We start from the raw sequence: 19,456 nt of genomic DNA, 5'->3' as shown, positions 1-19,456 counted from the left end.
GATTTACTTCTGTCTTAGTTATGACTTGGGGTGTGCTGTGTTCAATGTACCACCTTGGGGAACACCAAAACAGCCCCTGCTCAGCTTTTTGGGTCAATTATATGTGGAAGAATCATTGGCAAATATGAACAGGAGTGGCAGAAGTAAATAAATTTTGCTTTCTATAGTGGAAGTGAGTGTAGTTAGCCAAATTTCTGAAGCACTAAGACTAGGAATAACTTGATTACTTCAGATAAGATTTTTCTTCATCTTAGTCTTCTACAAGCATTAATGAAAAAGGTATATTTTAAATTCAGACATATATATATATTTCATAGTAAAGACTCCTAAGAAGCATAATATAAAACCAAAACACCTCTTTGAATGTGCTTTAATGTGAATTTAAGCTCAATTCTACAAATATATTTGAAAAAGATTTAATTTTTTAACCTATATCCTGAAAACGTAAATGCTTTAGCATTTTTTTCTATTTTAACATTTCATCGTATAATTAAATTTGCAGAATCGTGAGCCTCTGATGCCATCTCCACAGTTCATTAAATCTTACTTTAGTTCCTTCACTGATGATATCATCTCTCAGCCTATGCTTAAAGGAGAGAAGTCTGATGAAGATAAAGACAAGGAAGGGGAAGCATTAGAAGTAAGAGAAAAGTAAGTATGATCAGGATGGGTTTTTATTTTTGTTTTTATCCTTACTTCAGCCTCCAAATAGTATCAAACTCTAGTACCTTTTGCAGCAATACCTGTGAACTCTTGGGGGGGGGGAAGAACATTCAGGGATATTTTAAAAGTAGTATTTGATTATGGTATCTTCTCAGAGACTATCTGCCTTGCTTGTCCAAGGGATGCAGTTATTTTCTTAGGCTGCAAATCCATTTGTAGGATCATAATATATACTTGAAGATGGAGTGTTGTTTACACTGTTAATAAGAACATTTGAAAAGATGAAGATAAAATTTATAAACCAATTTTGTTTTTAAGTTTTCAAATTTCTTAGTTTCCCTATATATTCATAATACAGTGGTTCATGACAAATATATTTAACTTAGAATTTTGGTAATTGAAGAACTTTGGACATAGTCTAACCTGTTTAATAAAGCATTTCTTTCATGCATTTCCACAAATCTGCTTTAAATGTTTCTAACCACACAAAACAACTCATTCTATTTTGAGACAGCTCTAATTATTTAGTCTTCCTTTTTCAGGGTATCCCAAAAGTTCTGAGTTTGGGACAAACAGCATATTGTGCCAAAATCTTCCTCCTTGTAACTTGACCCATTGGTCCAAGTATAATCTGTTTCCAGGTTTATATTTTGAGGAAGTTGCTATTTTTTTTTCCCTAACACAATGTTATGGCCAGACTTGGTATGCAGTTAATGAATAGTTCTTTCTATTTTCATTTATTTCCAGCTCTGGATATTTAAAGGCCAAGCAGTATATGGAAGAAGAAAATTATGATAAGATCATAAGTGAGTGCACAAAAGAAATAGATGCTCGAGGTAAATATACAGCAGAAGCATTGTTGCTACGAGCCACCTTCTACTTGCTTATTGGCAATTCCAATGCGGCTAAGCCAGATTTAGATCAGGTTATCAGCATGGAAGATGCTAATGTGAAGGTAAAAAAAATTGATTTCCCCCCCCCTTTCTGTTCTCTTTTTTCCTATTTGATATGTCATAGTGTTGTGGGAGGGGAAATAATTATTTAAAGGTTGCTTTGAAATAGTGTCCATGTTCAGTTTTTTTCAGTCAGTCTGACTCTTCTTGAGTCTGTTTGAGGTTTTCCTTACAGAGACAGTGGATTGATATGCTGTTTCCTTTTCCAGCTCATTTTACAACTGAGGAAACTTTGGCAATCAGGGTTAAGTGACTTGTCCAGGGCCACACAATTTTAAGTGTCTGAGGCCAGATTTCCAAGAAGATGAGCCCACTGGACTACCTAGTTCCCTTCGTATAACGTCCATATACATTAATTTTAAAGATATTTCTTTGTTCAGGACAGTAAAATGTTCCAGTAGTGTTTAGTGAATGGAATGAAACAAAACAAAATCATTGATATATTCCTAGGAAATGTTTTCTATTTTATTACAGGAAAGTATCAGTTTTCTTAGCTAACCTTTATGACACAATGATACATGCTCATAAAGGCACTCGAGTTTTTTAAAATTTAAAACGGTAACTTTAGGGTATTTAAGCAGAAAAGTTACTTCAACTAAATAGCCAGAAATGAGAGCTTTACTACTGACTAGCTTAGGTAATTTACTTAAGCTTCTTATACCATACATTTATTGTAAATGTTGATCAGCACTAGTTTCTGATCTATTCAACCAGTAAATTCTCTAGGAGAAAACATCACATAAATGAATGCTTTTTTTTTTGTCTATATGCTAATTATCCAATAAGACTAGGTTAAGATGAGATAATTAGTTTGGGGGTTTTTTTTAACCAAATTAACTAATTACCCAAAGCACTAACTCTTGATTTTGTTTTTTCCCTATTGTAATTTTATTTTTCTAGTTACATGCAATGGTAGTTTTTCAGTAGTCAAGCATTTGCACATTTTTCTCCCAACCTCCCTTCCCCCTTCCCATAGGAACAAACAGTCTCTTAAAAGTTGTACATGTACATTCATATTTAACATATTTGCATATTGGTTATGTTGTCAAAGAGGAGTTAGAAGTAAGGGGAAAGAAGAAACTGGGGGAAAAAAGGAAAAATAAGCTTTAAAAAGTGAATGTAAGGGGGAGCTTGGTAGGTCAGTGAATAGAGCACCAACCCTGGAGTTAGGAGGACCTAGTTCAAATTTAGCCTTACACACTTAATAATGTCTGTGACCTTGGGCAGGTCACTTAACCCCATTACCTTGCAAAAACAGCAACAACAACAAAAGTGAACATAGTATGCTTTACTCTGCATTTAGACTCCATAGTTTCCCCCCCCCTCTGGATAACATTTCTCAGGACTAACTGATTTTGAGGAATTGATAGATACTCCATTTCTCATTTCCTGATTATAGATAGAAGTACAGTATCAGTACCAACATTCACACTTACAGAAGACAGAAGACCCTCTGGGGTGGGGGGTGGGACTGAAATAGTACTGGGGCTATGGAAGAGGGAATGAAGCACTGGAAGTCATGTCACCAAGGAGTTTATCGTTCAAGGACTAGAGCTGCTGTGATCATCATGGAGAGAGATGAAGAGTCCAGTAGCTAGACTGCCAGGAGAAAATTATCTGAAACTTAGAAAGTGCTGAAATGTTTCCACGACATTAGAAGGGTCAGTGACTGATCAGAACCTTGATCTTCCTGAGTCTGAGGCTGGTCCTCTCCCCAGTGGCCCATACTGCCCTTTAATAACAGCTATGATACAATTTAAAGTGTAATAAGTGCCATAAGAAAGACAAAGAAATGTCCCCCCAGAGTTGAAAGGATGGTGTTGAGAACACTAGATTTGTTCAGTCTTTCATTTGTTTGTATCCACAGCTTCGTGCAAATGCCCTCATCAAAAGAGGTAGCATGTATATGCAGCAACAACAGCCCTTGCTTTCTACTCAGGATTTTAACATGGCTGCCGATATTGATCCCCAGAATGCAGATGTCTACCATCATCGAGGACAGGTAAACATGGTTCTTTGCTTAATATTCTGACTTTTGAAAATCATCCTACATTTTTTAGAGGTTTTTGTAGTCCCTCCTTTTTTTACTAATATCTTAATTTATGATGCCTTCATTTGAATACTTATCTGTGTTTTCCTCTTCAGGCCAATGAAAACAAGTCCTTAAGTCAGAAGAGTTCTAGATGTAGTCCTATAGTTATTAAACCAGAGCAAATCTTTAATCCTGTCATTTTATTTGATCCTTTTTTTTAAAGAAGTAGACACTAATGACCATGTTTACAGTCTTTTTCCCTCTTTTTTAAATATATACATTTTTTATTTGTTTTCCAATTACATACAATGGTAGTTTCTACCAGTCATTTTTTCCCCCCTGAGGTTCTTGAGTTTTACAATTTCTTTCCTCTCCCCTCAACAGAAAGCAATATGATAGGTTTTACATTTGCAAACAATCATTTTTTTTGTCTAAACAGTAATTTTCTAATGACATATAAAGTGGTTTGTTTCTAGAAACAGTGTCAAATTGAATGTCCTGGAGACTTTTATTTGGGGTGATATAGCTATGCTTGTAGCTGTTAGGAAGCTGAAAACCCTTTTCATTTCCCTCGATGAGTTTCCTCTTCAATAAAAAGTAGAAGTAAGTCTAGGTGACTGGAGCGCTCCTTCTCAGCTCTGGATCTATGTATGATCTTCTGAAGTTGTCACAGTTCAGCAGAGTAATTTTGAGTATGTCAGGAACAGACATTATCACAATTAATCTTAAGCTCTTTCTGATCTCTTTATCTTGGATTTTCCTTTATAACCAAATAATTTCCAGTACAGTAATGCACTTTAAGCCTATTTTATAGGACTAGAAATATAATCAGATTTTTATAAATTCAGATTTGTAGCTGTTGAAGTCTCTGGTTAGGAATGCAATCTCCCATTTAGAAAATGTTGTCACCTTTTTTGTTTCCAGGAACATATCTTCAAGTAAGATATGAAATTTTTCTGTTGCTTGTTCAATAGAAAAACATGAGATTTCTTTAAGAAAAAATAGAAAGGACTTGGTAAAATATGTGTGTGTGTGTGTGTGTGTGTGTGTGTGTGTGTATCAAGGGGTTAATTGATGAATAATATACCCTGCTTGCTTAGTTTTCTTATTAGAGGGAAGAATATTTTTTGAATGCTCACCAATAGTAATTTAGGGGAAATCTTTTCAATTATATTTAGCATATATTTTTCTTTTTTTATTTATTTTGAATTTTATAATTTTTTCCCGATCTTACTTCCCTACCCCTACCCCCCCCCCCCCCACAGAAGGCAATTTGCCAGTCTTTGCATTGTTTCCATGGTATACATTGATCCAAATTGAGTGTGATGAGAGAAAAATCATATCCTCAAGGAAGAAACAAAGTATAAGAGATAGCAAGATCAGACAATAAGATACCAGTTTTTTGTTTGTTTTTTTTTCTAAATTAAAGGTAATGGTCCTTGGTCTTTGTTCAAACTCCACAGTTCTTTCTCTGGATATAGATGGTATTCTCCATTGTAGACAGCCCCAAATTATCCCTGATTGTTTCACTGATGGAATGAGCAAGTCCATCAAGGTTGATTGTCACCCCCCGTGTTGCTGTTAGAGTGTACAGTGTTCTTTTAGTTCTGTTCATCTCTCTCAGCATCAGTTCATGCAAATCCTTCCAGGCTTCCCTGAATTCCCATCCCTCATGGTTCCTTAAAAGAACAATAGTGTTCCATCACATACATATACCACAGTTTGTTAAGTCATTCCCCAATTGATGGACGTTACCTCGATTTCCAATTCTTTGCCACCACAAACTGAACTGCTATGAATTTTTTTGTACAAGTGATGTTTTTACCCTTTTTCATGATGTCTTCAAGGTATAGACCCAGTAGTGGTATTGCTGGATCAAAGGGTATGCACATTTTTGTTGCCCTTTGGGGTGTAATTCCAGATTACTCTCCAGAAAGGTTGGATGCGTTCACAGCTCCACCAACAACGTATTAGTGTCCCAGATTTACCACATCCCCTTCCAACATTGATAATGTCCATTCTGATCATATTGGCCAGTCTGAGAGGTGTGAGGTGGTACAATGATAGCATACATTTTTCTTCTTAATCAGAAAAAAATTTACAATGTCAAATGTACTTTTTTTGTCTTTGTGCTTCCTTTTTACAGAATAATTTGGAAATAAGAATTAATTTGTTTTTATTTTCTTAGTTAAAGATCCTTCTTGATCAGGTTGAAGAAGCAGTGGCAGATTTTGATGAATGTATTAGATTACGGCCTGATTCTGCCCTGGCCCAAGCTCAGAAGTGTTTTGCATTGGTAGGTAGGCATTTCTTCCTTTAATATTTTAAATGTTACTGAATTTGATTTTATTTCATTATCTAATTTGTCACTGTTTTACAAGGGAGTGTTTGTATATGAAAAAAATTCTATTACATGTATATATTTTCTTTGATATTTTCATTCTTCATCTTATCGATGTCAGATCCAGCTGAGCTCATGACCATATTTAATGTCCAATAACCCTAAAGCAATTCCTTTAGAGCTAGAAAACATGGATTTACATCCTCCTATTGATATTTGCTAACTGTAATTTTTTTTTTTTTGGCAAGGCAGTGAGGTTAAAGTGGCTTGCCCAAGGCCACACATCTAGGTAATTATTAACTGTCTGACGCTGGATTTGAACTCAGGTACTCCTGACTCCAGAGTCGGTGCTCTATCTACTGTGCCACCTAACCACCCCACTAACTGCAATTTTAAGGAAATCACTTATCTTCCCTAGACCCTGGTTTCTTTAGCTGTAAAATGAGAGGCATGGATTAGATGCACTATAAAAACTTCTATTGCTATGCTTTCAATATCACTTATAAATGTATGGATTTCTACCTCATTATTCAGTGATGTTTATTATTTTTTATTAAACATTTGTATATAATCTTGCTGTTCTAATAACAGATTTGTTAGTGTTCAAATGGATAGGACTGAAAATATAAAATTAGAATTTTCCTTTCTAAACGGGGAAATACTATCTAATCTATTATCTATTCAGATTAGAAAACTCTTGGCTAGGATATGGTTAACCCACTCTACCAATTCAAATTGGCAATGCTTTTGTAACTAACTGAGAGATGCCATTGAAAAGCTTGATGATTTTGCAGGCCCTGAATCCATTTTGTTCTGTTTCTGAAGTTGGCCCTTTTATTCACTATGTCATACTGCCTCTGAAAAGAGAGTACTCTGTTTAAATAAGGGATGTGTTTTATAGCTAAATGAATTTTTAAATACAAGTATAAACTGAGTTGTCTCTAACTTTATGACAATGATTACTAAGAAAGTATTGTCACATTGTGAAGAGTTGTAAATTTATCAATTATCTGCAATTTTTCCTCTTCCAAGTAAATATTTCAAGGAAGTGGCCAACATGAAATGATCTATCCTTAAGAGGGGCTATCAAAGTGCCCCAATAAACCCTCTTTGTCAGCATATTACTCTGGAATGTTTCAGATCCTATAGCATTTTGCAGTCACTCAACTAAAAACTGAAGAAGGCCAACCCCACTTTGTCTCTGTAGTCCCACTGTTCATGACTTTTTGGGCTTCCTGGTTGGATAGGCTTGTTGTGAGCAGCATGTGTTTTGTTTGTTTCCAAAAATAGTATCGACAGGCTTACACAGGAAACAACTCTACCCAAGTCCAGGCAGCTATGAAAGGCTTTGAGGACGTCATAAAGAAATTTCCAAGATGTGCGGAAGGCTATGCATTGTATGCTCAGGTAAGTAATGCTAGGCATTTCAGTGGTGCTGCTAGTTTAATTAGTCTGGTTAAGCACATTCCCACTAAAATCCTCTAATCAATTCTCACTAAACCCTGAATTATGTTAATTCAGAATAGAAAGATATAATTTTCAAATCTCACTAGAAGTAATGTACCTATTTAATTATATGTAAATGCTCATTTATAATCCTTTAGATCAGGGTTTAACTTAGGGACCAGGAATTCTTTTTTAAAATGTTTGGTTAACTATTTCTATATAACGGCTTTTTTGTAATCTCATGAACTTAAAAGAGGTCCATGACACATAGTTAAGAATGCTGCTTTAGATGCAGATTATAGACCATTTGTTGGACTTGTAGATGATCCCCAACAGATTCTGCGTGAAGCAACAACTTAACTGAAAAACATAGATGACTAAAAAATTGAGCAGCTGAGCGCTCATCGTTTTTGAACCTTGAGTTTAATTTAGAGACCTGATCTGAGATTCTAAAATGATCTAAGTGATCATTTTGGGCTACCTCAGCCTTCATCCCCCAGCTTCCCATCTTCATACTTTCTAATAATTAAATTACTGACCTTTAACCACTTCCTTATACTATGACAGTTAAAAAAATCAATTCTACTTAAAAAAGCAAAGTAACATGTAATAATTTTATTCCTTTTTTTTTTTTGGCAAAGCAGTAGGAATAAGTGATTTGACCAAGATGACAACAGCTAGATTATTATTATTAAGTGTCTGAGGCTGGCTCTGACCCCAGGTCCTCCTGACTCCAGGACTGATGCTCTATCCACAGTGCCACCTAGCTGCCCCCATAGTAACTTTCCTAGATGATTACCAGTCATCTCTTGTTTTTTTGGTTCATGTCCTCCTTGACTTCTGTTGTATTTGACTGACCATCCTTCTCCTAGATAGTCTCATTCCTGAGTTTTATTTTTTCATTTTACATTGCCTAGATGTCCTCCATATCCCCCAACCCCAAGAGCCATTCCTTATAAAAAGAATTTTTGAAAAATGGAAAAAAAGCTGCAACATTTATCAAAACCTCAGAAAAATCTTGACATTAAATTCCACATTTGTGGACTTCATACCTCTTCAAATGAATTAAGGTCATGGGAGGGGTTGGTATTTCATCTCTTCTTGGGCTACTCTTATTCTTTTTTTTTTTTTTGGCTACTCTTATTCTTTTTTTTTTTTCTTTTTTTTCTTTTTTGCAAGGCCAATGGGGTTAAAATGGCTTGCCCAAGGCCACACAGCTAGGTAATATTAAATGTCTGAGGCCAGGTTTGAACTCAGGTACTCCTGACTCCAGGGCTGGTGCTCTATCCACTGTGCCACCTAGCCGCCACTATACTTATTCTTTATATATATATATATATATATATATATATATATATATATATATATATATATATATATATATATATATATATATATATATATTTTATATTCATCTTTGTTTAGTGAATGCTATTTCCAGTTACTTTGATATCATCATTGTTTATTCTTTACCTTGATTATTTTTAATTAATCTTTTTTAACATTTTTTTTTTATGGCAATGGGGTTAAGTGATTTACCCCAAGTCACACAGCTAGGCAATTATTGAGTGTCTGAGTCCATATTTGAAAGGTCCTCCTGACTCCAGGGTCAGTGCTCTATCCACTGTGCCACCTAGCTGTCATTGAATTGATCTTTCCTACTTTGTTCATAATGGTTTTTCTTTAGGTCACAGTGATAATTGTTCCACAGTTGTCATTCTGCTGTAGATGAACTTCTACTGTCTCTACTTTTTTGCTACTACAAAATGTATTGTTTAAAATATACATTTCCTTGTCTTTCTGTCATTGACCTCTCAGGATATATTGTAATAATGGAGTCTCTAGGTCAAAGGATATGGATATTTTGGCCCCTTTATTTGTATTATTACAAATTGCCTTCTAAAATTGTATTCGTGTGCCCATCTTTCCACAAGCCTTTGAGCAACATTGACACCATTGACACGTCCTGTATTTTCTCATCTTCACCAATTTGCTGGATAGGAAACTTTGTGATCCTTTTTCTCTTACTAATTTACAGTGATTTACATCATTCTTCCATAGAGTAGTTAATATCTTGCAATGCTGATTATGACACATTCTTGTTATATTCTTTGTTCACTTACTGAAAATAGCCTCCATGCACTCTGACACTGATCTCCTTGCTGTTCCTTGAACATCTCCACCTCAACTACCAGATGTCTTCCCAGGCTGTTTTCATATCCCTGAAATATTCTTTCTCCACATCTGTTTTCCTTCAAATTCTAGCTAACATTTCACCTACAGCAAAACTTTACTGATCTCCTCCTCCCTCTGACTTAGTAATGTTGTTATATATAATATGTTGATTTCCATTTTAACTTGCACACATCCTATTTGTATAAAATTGTTTGCATGTTATCCCCCACCCCCACCCCCATTTTACTGTTTAGCTCAGAGCCAGGCACTTTGTATGTCCTTAGTAAATGCTTATTGACTAATTGACTACTGACTGGAAAAATCAGGGAAAGTTTTAGGGATATTGGCTTTTGAGTTTTGCTCTAGGAATTCAGTTTATTTCATAGAATTGGGAACTGAAGGACTCTAGGATACCATTCATTTCCATTTGGGTAAATGAAAACAAAGACAAGAAGACTTTCAGTGCAAAGCTGCTCTTTTGCCTTCCTCTTGTCATTACCCTAGAGATAAATAGAAAATACTCTTGACACCTTTTTGGAAGAGTTTTTTAAAAGGAATGTGTGAAGAATAAAGCCATAACAAACTTAAGTTGGTGTATTCCCTATGTTGTGAAACCTATGATAATTGGTAATTTGGTGTTAAGTATTAAATGAATGCAAGTTGAAGGCTCCTTGAGTATTCTATATGTTTCATGCTTCTTCCATGGTAGATGTTTTAAATTTCAAAAGTAAGGTGCAAGATCTTGGTTAAAATTATCACCAAAGAGGAGAATTGAACATTGTTTGTTTACTTTTTGAAGGCATTTCCAGCCTCCTTTTTACCAGTTGGTTTTTACAATATTCTGATGCAGAGTTAAAGTATATAAATTTAAGACAAAATAATTTGGTTAAGAATTTGGCATCAGGATTGTGAATGGAACTGGTAGATTTTATGATTACAAACATGAAATCCATGATTACTCTTCTGTATAATCTTATTGAACAAAAAAGGAAGAAGGTAGTCAGCTTTTTCAGCTTGGTTGGGCAAGAGAAGGCAAATGCATAGAAATCGATGATTATATTTAAATTCTCTATATTTCAGAGAATTAAAACAACCAATAACTGATATTAAGCAATTATATTTTAAAATTGCATTGAATGACTCCAAGTTCCTCAATTTCAATGAAATGTCACCTCACAGGCACTAACAGATCAGCAACAATTTGGTAAAGCAGATGAAATGTATGATAAATGTATTGACTTGGAACCAGACAATGCCACAACGTATGTTCATAAAGGGTATGTATTTTTGTGCTTTCTGTTCATTTTCATCATTTTCCCATATTTTAAATGGTTTGGATGGGACTGAGAAGTCAAATTTCCTATAGCACATGATACTCGAACATTTTAATAATTTTCAGATGCAATATGACTTAAAGGTGGAGGACACAGTGCCTTGAAAACAAGCAAATCCCTGTTTTAATATTGATTTATCCAAGTCTGTTAAAGCTTGCTATATACATGACTATACTTGAGAAAATGTGAAAGTTGGTGAATATTGTTAACTCACCACTTTGTTTTCTCAGTCTTGTCCAACTCTGTGACTCCATTTGGGGTTTTCTGGGAAAAGATAAGTGGAGTGGTTTGCCATTTCCTTCTCTAGTTCATTTTACTGATGAAGAAACTGAGGCAAATGGGCTTAAGGGACTTGCCTAGGTTCACACACATAATAAATGCCTGAGGTCAGATTTGAATTTCCAGAAGATACGTCTTCTGATTTGCAGACCCAGCACTCTTATCTACTGTGCTACTACCTAACAGCCTCATATATCATTTTTATAGAAAAGTGACAGTAACTAGTGGGAAGAACATGTAATTAAGATTAATCTTAATATTGACATTTGTAACAAAATTCTCAGAGAAATATTGACCTTAGATTCTGAAAGTGTCAAATTCATTATGAAATTATATATGCCGGGACGGCTAGGTAACACAGTGGAATAATTACCTAGCTGTGTGGCCTTGGACAAGCCACTTAACCCTATTGCCTTGCAAAAAAACTAAAGAGAGAGAGAGAGAAGAAGAAAAAGAAATTATATATGCCACAGGTAGTTGTTTTTTTGTTGTTAAAAAAATAACCAGAATCTTTCTCTTGTTGAACTCCTCCCAGCCTTTATCCCAGAGTTATTTCTGTTTCTAAAGATTCTTTATCACAGAGCTTCAATTCCAGTGTTGGTGGCACAGGTTTTTGATAAAGGAATGGAGTTCTTTATAAAGTTTTCAAAATTCAATTTGTATAGTACCCTGTTGTCTCTAGCTTATTTGAATTCATCACTATACAAAGAGTCACATGCATTTAGTATAGAACTATAAAAGTATTGGAAAATAGTGTTTGTTTTATGAGAGATTGATTAATAAACCTTAAACTGAGTTTCCAGATAAGATAGTTTTCCGCTTGCCTTTCCACCCCTACTTCTACCCTTTTTATTTTGCTTTTATTTCTCTCTCCCTCTCTCCCCCCCAAAAAAAAACCCAGCCTTCTCCTTCCTCATCAAAAATGACCTGTTTTCAGGGTTGGCCTCATCTCATACCTTCTAGGAAGCTTCCTATAGATGTCATCCATACTCTTTTTATTTTAGTAGCTCATAATCTCTATGATAAAATTTGTCATTTATATGTACTGTTTTGTAACTGCCTCTCCAATGAGATTACTTCTTCTGAGGGTAAAGATAAAATTTTATACACTCCTTCCCTGACTGGAGGTGAGTATATAATTTAGGAAATGCCTCACTGACCTTCTTTCCCTTTACAGTTTGCTTCAGCTTCAGTGGAAGCAAGATCTAGACAAAGGCTTGGAACTTATTAGCAAGGCCATTGAAATTGACAACAAGTGTGATTTTGCATATGAAACAATGGGAACTATTGAAGTGCAGAGGTAAAAATAACGTACATTATTGAACATACTTTTAGAAAATTGGTGTTGGGACGGGTTCTTATATTGTACCTCTCTTCACAGTATTAGTGGACAACAAGTTCTACTCAATGACTAATAAAATGGTCAATTTCTCCTGGGATTTTAACTACTTTGAAAATCATAGAATTTTGAGAGTGAGGATTTCAGTGATCATCTAGTCCAAATTGAACCCAAAAGGAATCTCAACTATAAGTATCAGGCTTTTAAAAACTTCCGAGTAGAGCAATACACCCCACTCTTTTTTTGTTTTTTCTAACTTTTAAAAATTTATATTTATTTTCAGTCATGCACATGCATAGTTTTTAAGATAGAAAATTTCCTTCCACCTTCCCTTCCCACCCCCCCTCCCCTCAGCATTGAACAGTCAGGTTATCATTGTACATATTTTGATAAACATGTTTACAAGTTAGTAAATTTCAGTATGAGGATTTAGGATTAAGGAAAAGAGATATATAAGAGAATTTTTATCAAGTGGTCATCGGATTCTGAAGGGTTTGGGGGGGGGTGATTTTTTTTCCTTCCTCTGGATGGGGATAATATAGTCCATAGCCAGTCTAATACAGTTGGCCTAGCTGTCTAGACTGCTGAGAAGAATACCCCCCCCCTTGAAGCAGCTCATTATATCTCGTTCTTAAGATTTTTGATGCCATACAACACTTCTGATTTAATTCAGATTTAACTAAACTTGAAAATTCCTAATTTCTTCTGCAAGGACTGGATATGTTCAATTAATTTCATTGGTGATAAGAGTCTAGTGCTATAGACATATATTGTTATCATGGGGTGGGGCTGGGAATATTTAAAGCAGGGTATATATTCCCTTAAGTAAAAGCTGAGAATTACACATTCCCAGACCCAAAATAAGCTATACTGACCATTGTTTTTTAGGATTCTCTACTACAAACACATCTGGGATAGTAATAGTATGAAAGAAGGCTACAAGTTAGATGTGTGACATTTGGCAAGTTAATCTTTCTGGTCTGATATTTCCTTGTGAATTTAATATAGCTAAGGCTAAAATTAAGATTTCTGTCTTTTGAAGGCAGAGATTTCCCAGAATCAAGTGAAGTTTAGAATCTACAAGCTGACTTAAAAATGGCCAAGAGACATGTGCCAAGGTCCTCAAACACATGTTCCTTTGACCTGCTGTCTAGGCTTGAGGGGAGCACTAGGTGAAGTTTGCATAGTGAGATAGATGCAAGTTGAATCACTTCTATCCATCGAACAGTTCTGTGGTCAAAATAAACCAACTTTGAATTAGTGATACTATTGATTTTAAAGAATTAGTTGTACAGTAGGGTTTTTTAAAAACTTTGTTTTTCCAACTTCACGCAATGTAGTTTTTAACCAATCTTTGCAAGAGTTTGAGTTTTACATTTTTCTCCCTCCCTCCTTCCCCATGATAGAAAGCAATCTAATAATAGGCTTTACATTTATAAACATGTTAAACTTGGATCCATATTGACCATGTTTAAGAGAAGAATCAAATTTAAACAGAAGAAAGAAAACATTGGAGAGGAAAAAAACCAATACATTACAACTTTTAAGAAATTGAAGATAGAAAAGAAGTCCATCATAGTTGATTACTATTGCTAATTAATGTGAATAATGTTCATGCAATTCATGCAAGACTTTACAGGCTTTTCTGAAATCCCAATCCCTCATGATTTCTTATAGAATGATGGTGTTCCATTACATACATAAACTACAATTTGTTCAGCCATTCCCCAATTGATGGGTATCCTCTTGATTTCCAATTCTTTGCCACTATAAGAAGAGCCAAATATTTTTTGGTGTACAGTAGTTTTGATAGGACTTTCGCTTTTGTAATTTACTGCCTTAGGAAATGATGCTGATCTGTACTATACTGTACTGCTGATATCTCTACTATCTCTACAAGGATAGAAGTTTCTGACAGACTACAAAATGAAAGTGACTTCTAGCAGTGTTTATAATTGCTAGAGGTTCTTTTTTTGTCAATAAAATAGCATCTGTGTAAAAGTTTAATATTAGTATTTAAAATATGCCTTGTTCTTGGCAGGCATTATTTTAAAATCTGATTGTTTCTTCCTGACTGAATTTAAATTATTATGAACAAAAATGCATTCCTTTTTCCTGGCATGGCTCAGAACCCTCTATTTTACTAATAATGTTTCAAATGTGAAGCAAATAACTCAAGTCTATTTAAATTTAAAAGGGCTGTGTATCATTTTGCTCATACTATTCCTTTTTTTTTAAGTTATAAAATGCATGGTGTTGTTTTGACTTTTGATTTTGTCCTTTCAGGGGAAACATGGATAAAGCCATTGACATGTTCAACAAGGCCATTAACTTGGCCAAATCTGAAATGGAGATGGCACACCTCTATTCACTTTGTGATGCTGCCTATGCTCAGACAGAAGTTGCAAAGAAGTATGGATTAAAACCTCCTACATTGTAAAACAGCTGGGAAAGGAAAAATGACCCTCTTTTTAGACGTTTGCCCACTCTTCAACCGAGCCCTACAGACACGAGATCCGTGGTGAATGGTGGAACTTAGTTTTTCCGTTTGTGGTGTTTGTCATTTGTTACATCTGTTTAATGTTTAGGTGTTGTGGGAGTGGCTGTTCAAGGAAGTTTGCAGTGTTGAAGCTTATTCCCTGATGCAGCAGAAAGGGATATCTAAAACAATGTTGCAAAGGGAACAAAGAATATTTTTTGGCCATGCAAATAAAAACTGGGATTTGTTCATTGGGGGGGTGGGGAGGGAGAAGGAGAAGTGATTATGTTTTGGATGATTTTGTTTATATATATGTGTGTGTGTGTGTGTCACACACACACACATACATTCATTTATATTTTTACATTTTACAGCATGTTGGTTTGGTTTTAAAAATAATGACAAGTGCTATAAAATGGATTTCTTTTGTGTGCAATTAATCCCTTATGGGTTGATTGTTTTTCAAAGGAAAAAAAAGATCCATTTTTTTTTTAAACTAAATTGAGAGAGAACTTTAAATATGACCACAGGTCTACAATACCTTTGGCTTCTGCACAACTCTAGGAAGAACCTAGTGGCAGCTATTGATCAAGTTCATTTTCCACAGTGACACTAATAAATGATGAGAATTTATATAACTTCAAATCTAAAGCAACCACAAACTCCCTATAATAAATGATGCAGAAGCAAAAAATCTGTTTCGAAGGACTGGAAGACTTTATAGCATTGCTCCCATTTGGTAAGTAGACCATACAAAAGTTAAAGGAAGTGGGTTTTTAAATGCCCAAGATTATTTTCTGAACTTGGTACTGCTAGATTAAATGAAATGGTATACACTTTTAAAAGAAATTCAAATTCTGACATATATATAACTGAAATAAAAATGGAATGAGTGAGATACATGGAAACATGGTTTAAAATAGGTAGCAAAGGAAACGAACATTATTAAAAACTTAATATTAATTGCCAAGAGACTTGTATTTCCTGAAATGGCAAGTGTTTGAATGTTTCACCATGTTATAGTAACAGAATTAGAAAAAGTACCTTTTCTGAGGCACTAATTTTTATGTAAAAACGTGTGGCAAACACCTTTACTTTTTCATTCAGTTGGTCCTTTTTGTGAAGTCTTGAGTGCCAAAATCTAGGAAATATGTTGATAATTTAGGAAACCTGACCATCTGTTTACATTTTTATCCTCATTCAACTTGCATCCCCTATTTCAGTTCCGTTATTTATTCCTAGTCAATATTTTTATTCAGACTTTCCTTTTTGGTTATAATTTTCTAGCAGAGTGTTCCCATTTTGTTGCTTGGGTTTTTTGTTTTAAGCAGTGGGCCATCAGATAGTGTCTCACTAAGCCTGAGCCTAGCTTGAGTCTTAGTAAATACATACCATAATATTAGGGCCTTGTATCCCTTCTGGGGAAATAAAATCTTATTAGTGTACAGGGTCTGAGATGAGGGGACTCTGCTTATCCAAAGGGTCAGCATTTACTGGGTGCTTATACTTCTGAAACCAAATAAACTTTGTCAGTGCAAACATTTCCTTTTTAAGTACCTAGAAGATGATCCCGCTTTCACAGTAGGGGTAACTCCAGGCTTTAGGGAGATTGTGGGTCTAAAGGCAACAAATTGAGAAATGAAACTTTTTGACAGCCAGGGTAATGATAATTCAGATCTAAGACTCTCTCCATTTTTAGTCTTTAAGCTATACACCCTCCAGGTGTATATACCAACCACTGCTGACTTTAGGAAGGTTATTTATTATCTCCAACTCAATTCCTCTGATTCTCTAAATGAGTTTTTATTCGCATGGCCTTATTTTCATTGACACTGACATTTTCTTCTACTCTTCTCCCTTCTTCCCCACCCCCAGAGGGGTAGGAAAAAAAACACACAAAGGAAAATGACGCATGTGCCGTTCAATATTATCATTCCAAATCCTCACGGACTGTTGCCTGTTCTTAAAATATTTGAAACTGCACTGAAAGCTACATTTGTCTGTAACTTTTCTTTTGTAAATGAACACACATGTAAATTCACCAAATAAATATTACATTCAAATTTCTCTTAACTTCATTTTTTAAAGCTGGAACAGTAGGTAAGTAATCATCAGAAAGTAGCATCCTACTGCTACAGGGTGATGGTAGTTACAAAATACCAGAGGTGTTGGACATTGGAACGAGGTAGATAAATTCAGTGCCTTGGAATGATGTATGCTCAAAGATATAGAGTAAGACAAAAGTGGCTTTCCTTTAAAAGCAAACTATGGCTTTTGACATTTATTAGTAAGCTTATGGACCTTACCAGAAGAGTGGAAGAAATGTGAAACAATATGGTAACTGACATTGTTGGAGAGGGGGCAAATCACAGTAATCACTCTTTCTTTTCAGTCCCTATCTTCCTACAGTATTGGACAAACAAAAGTAAATGATGAATTTATTTAGGATGCATTTTATTTGAGTATTGATGTTAGGAGACAGCTGGCTTTTTTTTTTGTGGTAAGGGCAATGGTCATCATGGACCATACCAACTCTTAACAATCATTATGTTCCAAAGTTTGCCAGGCAAATTTAGACCGGCTTTATCTTTACTTCATTCAATCTCTACTTTAAAAAAAAATTCTTTATTGATCATTTGTTTCCATTTCACCCATATTCTTCCCCTATAACCAAGAATGAAAAAGAAATTCATTTAGCAGTTCATATAAGCTGGGTCATAATTTAACAGCATTTAATTTTAGCCTTTTTTTAACTTTATATGTATATTGTTGCCATCATGTATATTATTTTCCTCATTTTTTGCCTTTTCTTGTTTCATCATATTCTGTGTGTTTCACTATCATCCCCATTTGAAGGGTTTCTATCTTGTTTCTAGTTCTTTGCTTTAAAAATGTGCTTCTATATAAATATGCTGGTATTTGAGACTTTTATCATTAGTGTTCTTGGACCTTCTAAGCCAAAAAGTTTGGATATTTTGGTTACTTCCAAATTGTTTTCCATAATGGTGGTTCTTTCCATCTCAACATTTGCTTTTAAAAATTTCAATAGAACTGTTTGCCTTGTAAAAACTAGGAAACAATAATGTGGAACCAAGTTTGCTATTATATCCTGAAAATTAAAATCAACTTTCATAATAGATCCCTCAACTAGATAAAATCTTATGAACAGCTCTTCCCTCACCAATGAATAAATCACACTGCCATACAACATAATTTTTAGACAAATGTAGATAGGAATCAGATCCCTTAAGTAAATGATTTAAATGAAAGGCTTACAGCTAAGAAACAAACTTAGCAGTAAGACATCCCCAGTGATGACAGTTGTTTTTAGTGGAAAGAAAGGATGTTTGTAACCCTTTAGCCTTTTGTGGAAGAAAAGTACCTCAACATAATAAGGTACCTTAAAATAAGCTTTCTTCCCCTCTTCTGAAAGGAAGAAGACTTAACTTGGTTTGTTCCACCAGAAAAGGAAAAGCCTCACTGCCTTTCCAGAATAAAAGAAGGGATCATCTTAACTCATGATCCCATGAAGAATGAACAAAAAGATCATCAAAAAACTGATAAACTAATTCTGGGAAACAGATCAAAGAAAGAAAAAGAATTATTGAAGTAACTTAGATCCTTGACCAAAAAGAATCTAGTTCTGTCAGTATTTAAAGGAAATCTCCCCAAACATTCAACCAAGAGGGTAGTATAAAAATAGGAAAAATTCATAAATCATCTCAAAAAAATGGGAACTTTGGAATATCCTTGTTACAGTTTTCAGATAAAAGAAAAATATTACTAGCATCCCAACAAAACATTGTTGGAAATCAGTTTCCTCAAATTAGAGGAAATCAGGATTATACATTTTAAATGATAAAATGAAATTTCACAAGTCTACATCCAAGAGGAACATAAAATTCAATAAGGAAAACGGTTCTTCAGTAAAAGAGGATTTAAGAGTCTTATCATGGATGAAATATTCCAATGGCTGATAAATGGCAGGGAAAGTTATGGGGAGAAAGGGAAAGAGTATGCAAGCTCATATAAATATGAAAGAAATGGGAGAGAATGTGACTCCAACTTGAATTTTACCTGAATGGGTAAAGGTAATACACATAATTTTGAACCAGGATAGGAACAGAAGGAAGGGGAAGGGCAGAAGAGATTAAAGTATGTTGTAGTGTACCCACAAGAGTTTCTTGACAAAAGGAAGGTGATGTAAAAGGTGTATTTTTCATGTCATGGAGTTGGCCATTTATTTGAACTAAATAAAACTTTATATGGGAAAGGAAATGTTTTACCAATGCGTGTCAGAGAAGTAGTGACAGCTTCTGTAAAACATTGAACCTGAAAAAAACAGTTGTTTGTAGATACTTATCCCAGTGGTTAAGACCAGTGTTAATCTATTGTGGAATGGTCTTCACTAGGTC

The 19,456-nt window shown here is 34.8% G+C and overlaps 1 protein-coding gene across 1 annotated transcript in view; it reads left to right on the top strand.

The window, feature by feature from the left end:
* TOMM70 (translocase of outer mitochondrial membrane 70) overlaps positions 1-17,104 on the top strand; it is a 38,347-nt gene extending 21,243 nt beyond the window's left edge. The window contains exons 5-12 of the mRNA XM_074214323.1: positions 503-651; positions 1,411-1,618; positions 3,484-3,618; positions 5,837-5,944; positions 7,280-7,396; positions 10,790-10,887; positions 12,401-12,523; positions 14,849-17,104. Coding sequence (XP_074070424.1) covers positions 503-651; positions 1,411-1,618; positions 3,484-3,618; positions 5,837-5,944; positions 7,280-7,396; positions 10,790-10,887; positions 12,401-12,523; positions 14,849-15,002 — 1,092 coding nt within the window. The 3' untranslated portion in view covers positions 15,003-17,104. The remainder of the gene's footprint in view (positions 1-502; positions 652-1,410; positions 1,619-3,483; positions 3,619-5,836; positions 5,945-7,279; positions 7,397-10,789; positions 10,888-12,400; positions 12,524-14,848) is intronic.
* The last annotated feature ends 2,352 nt before the right edge of the window (positions 17,105-19,456 follow it).

Source organism: Macrotis lagotis, chromosome 1, assembly GCF_037893015.1.
Source record: "Macrotis lagotis isolate mMagLag1 chromosome 1, bilby.v1.9.chrom.fasta, whole genome shotgun sequence".
Lineage (NCBI taxonomy): Eukaryota > Metazoa > Chordata > Mammalia > Peramelemorphia > Peramelidae > Macrotis > Macrotis lagotis.
Note: the sequence above shows the minus strand (reverse complement) of the source record. Positions and strands in the feature narration are given on the sequence as shown.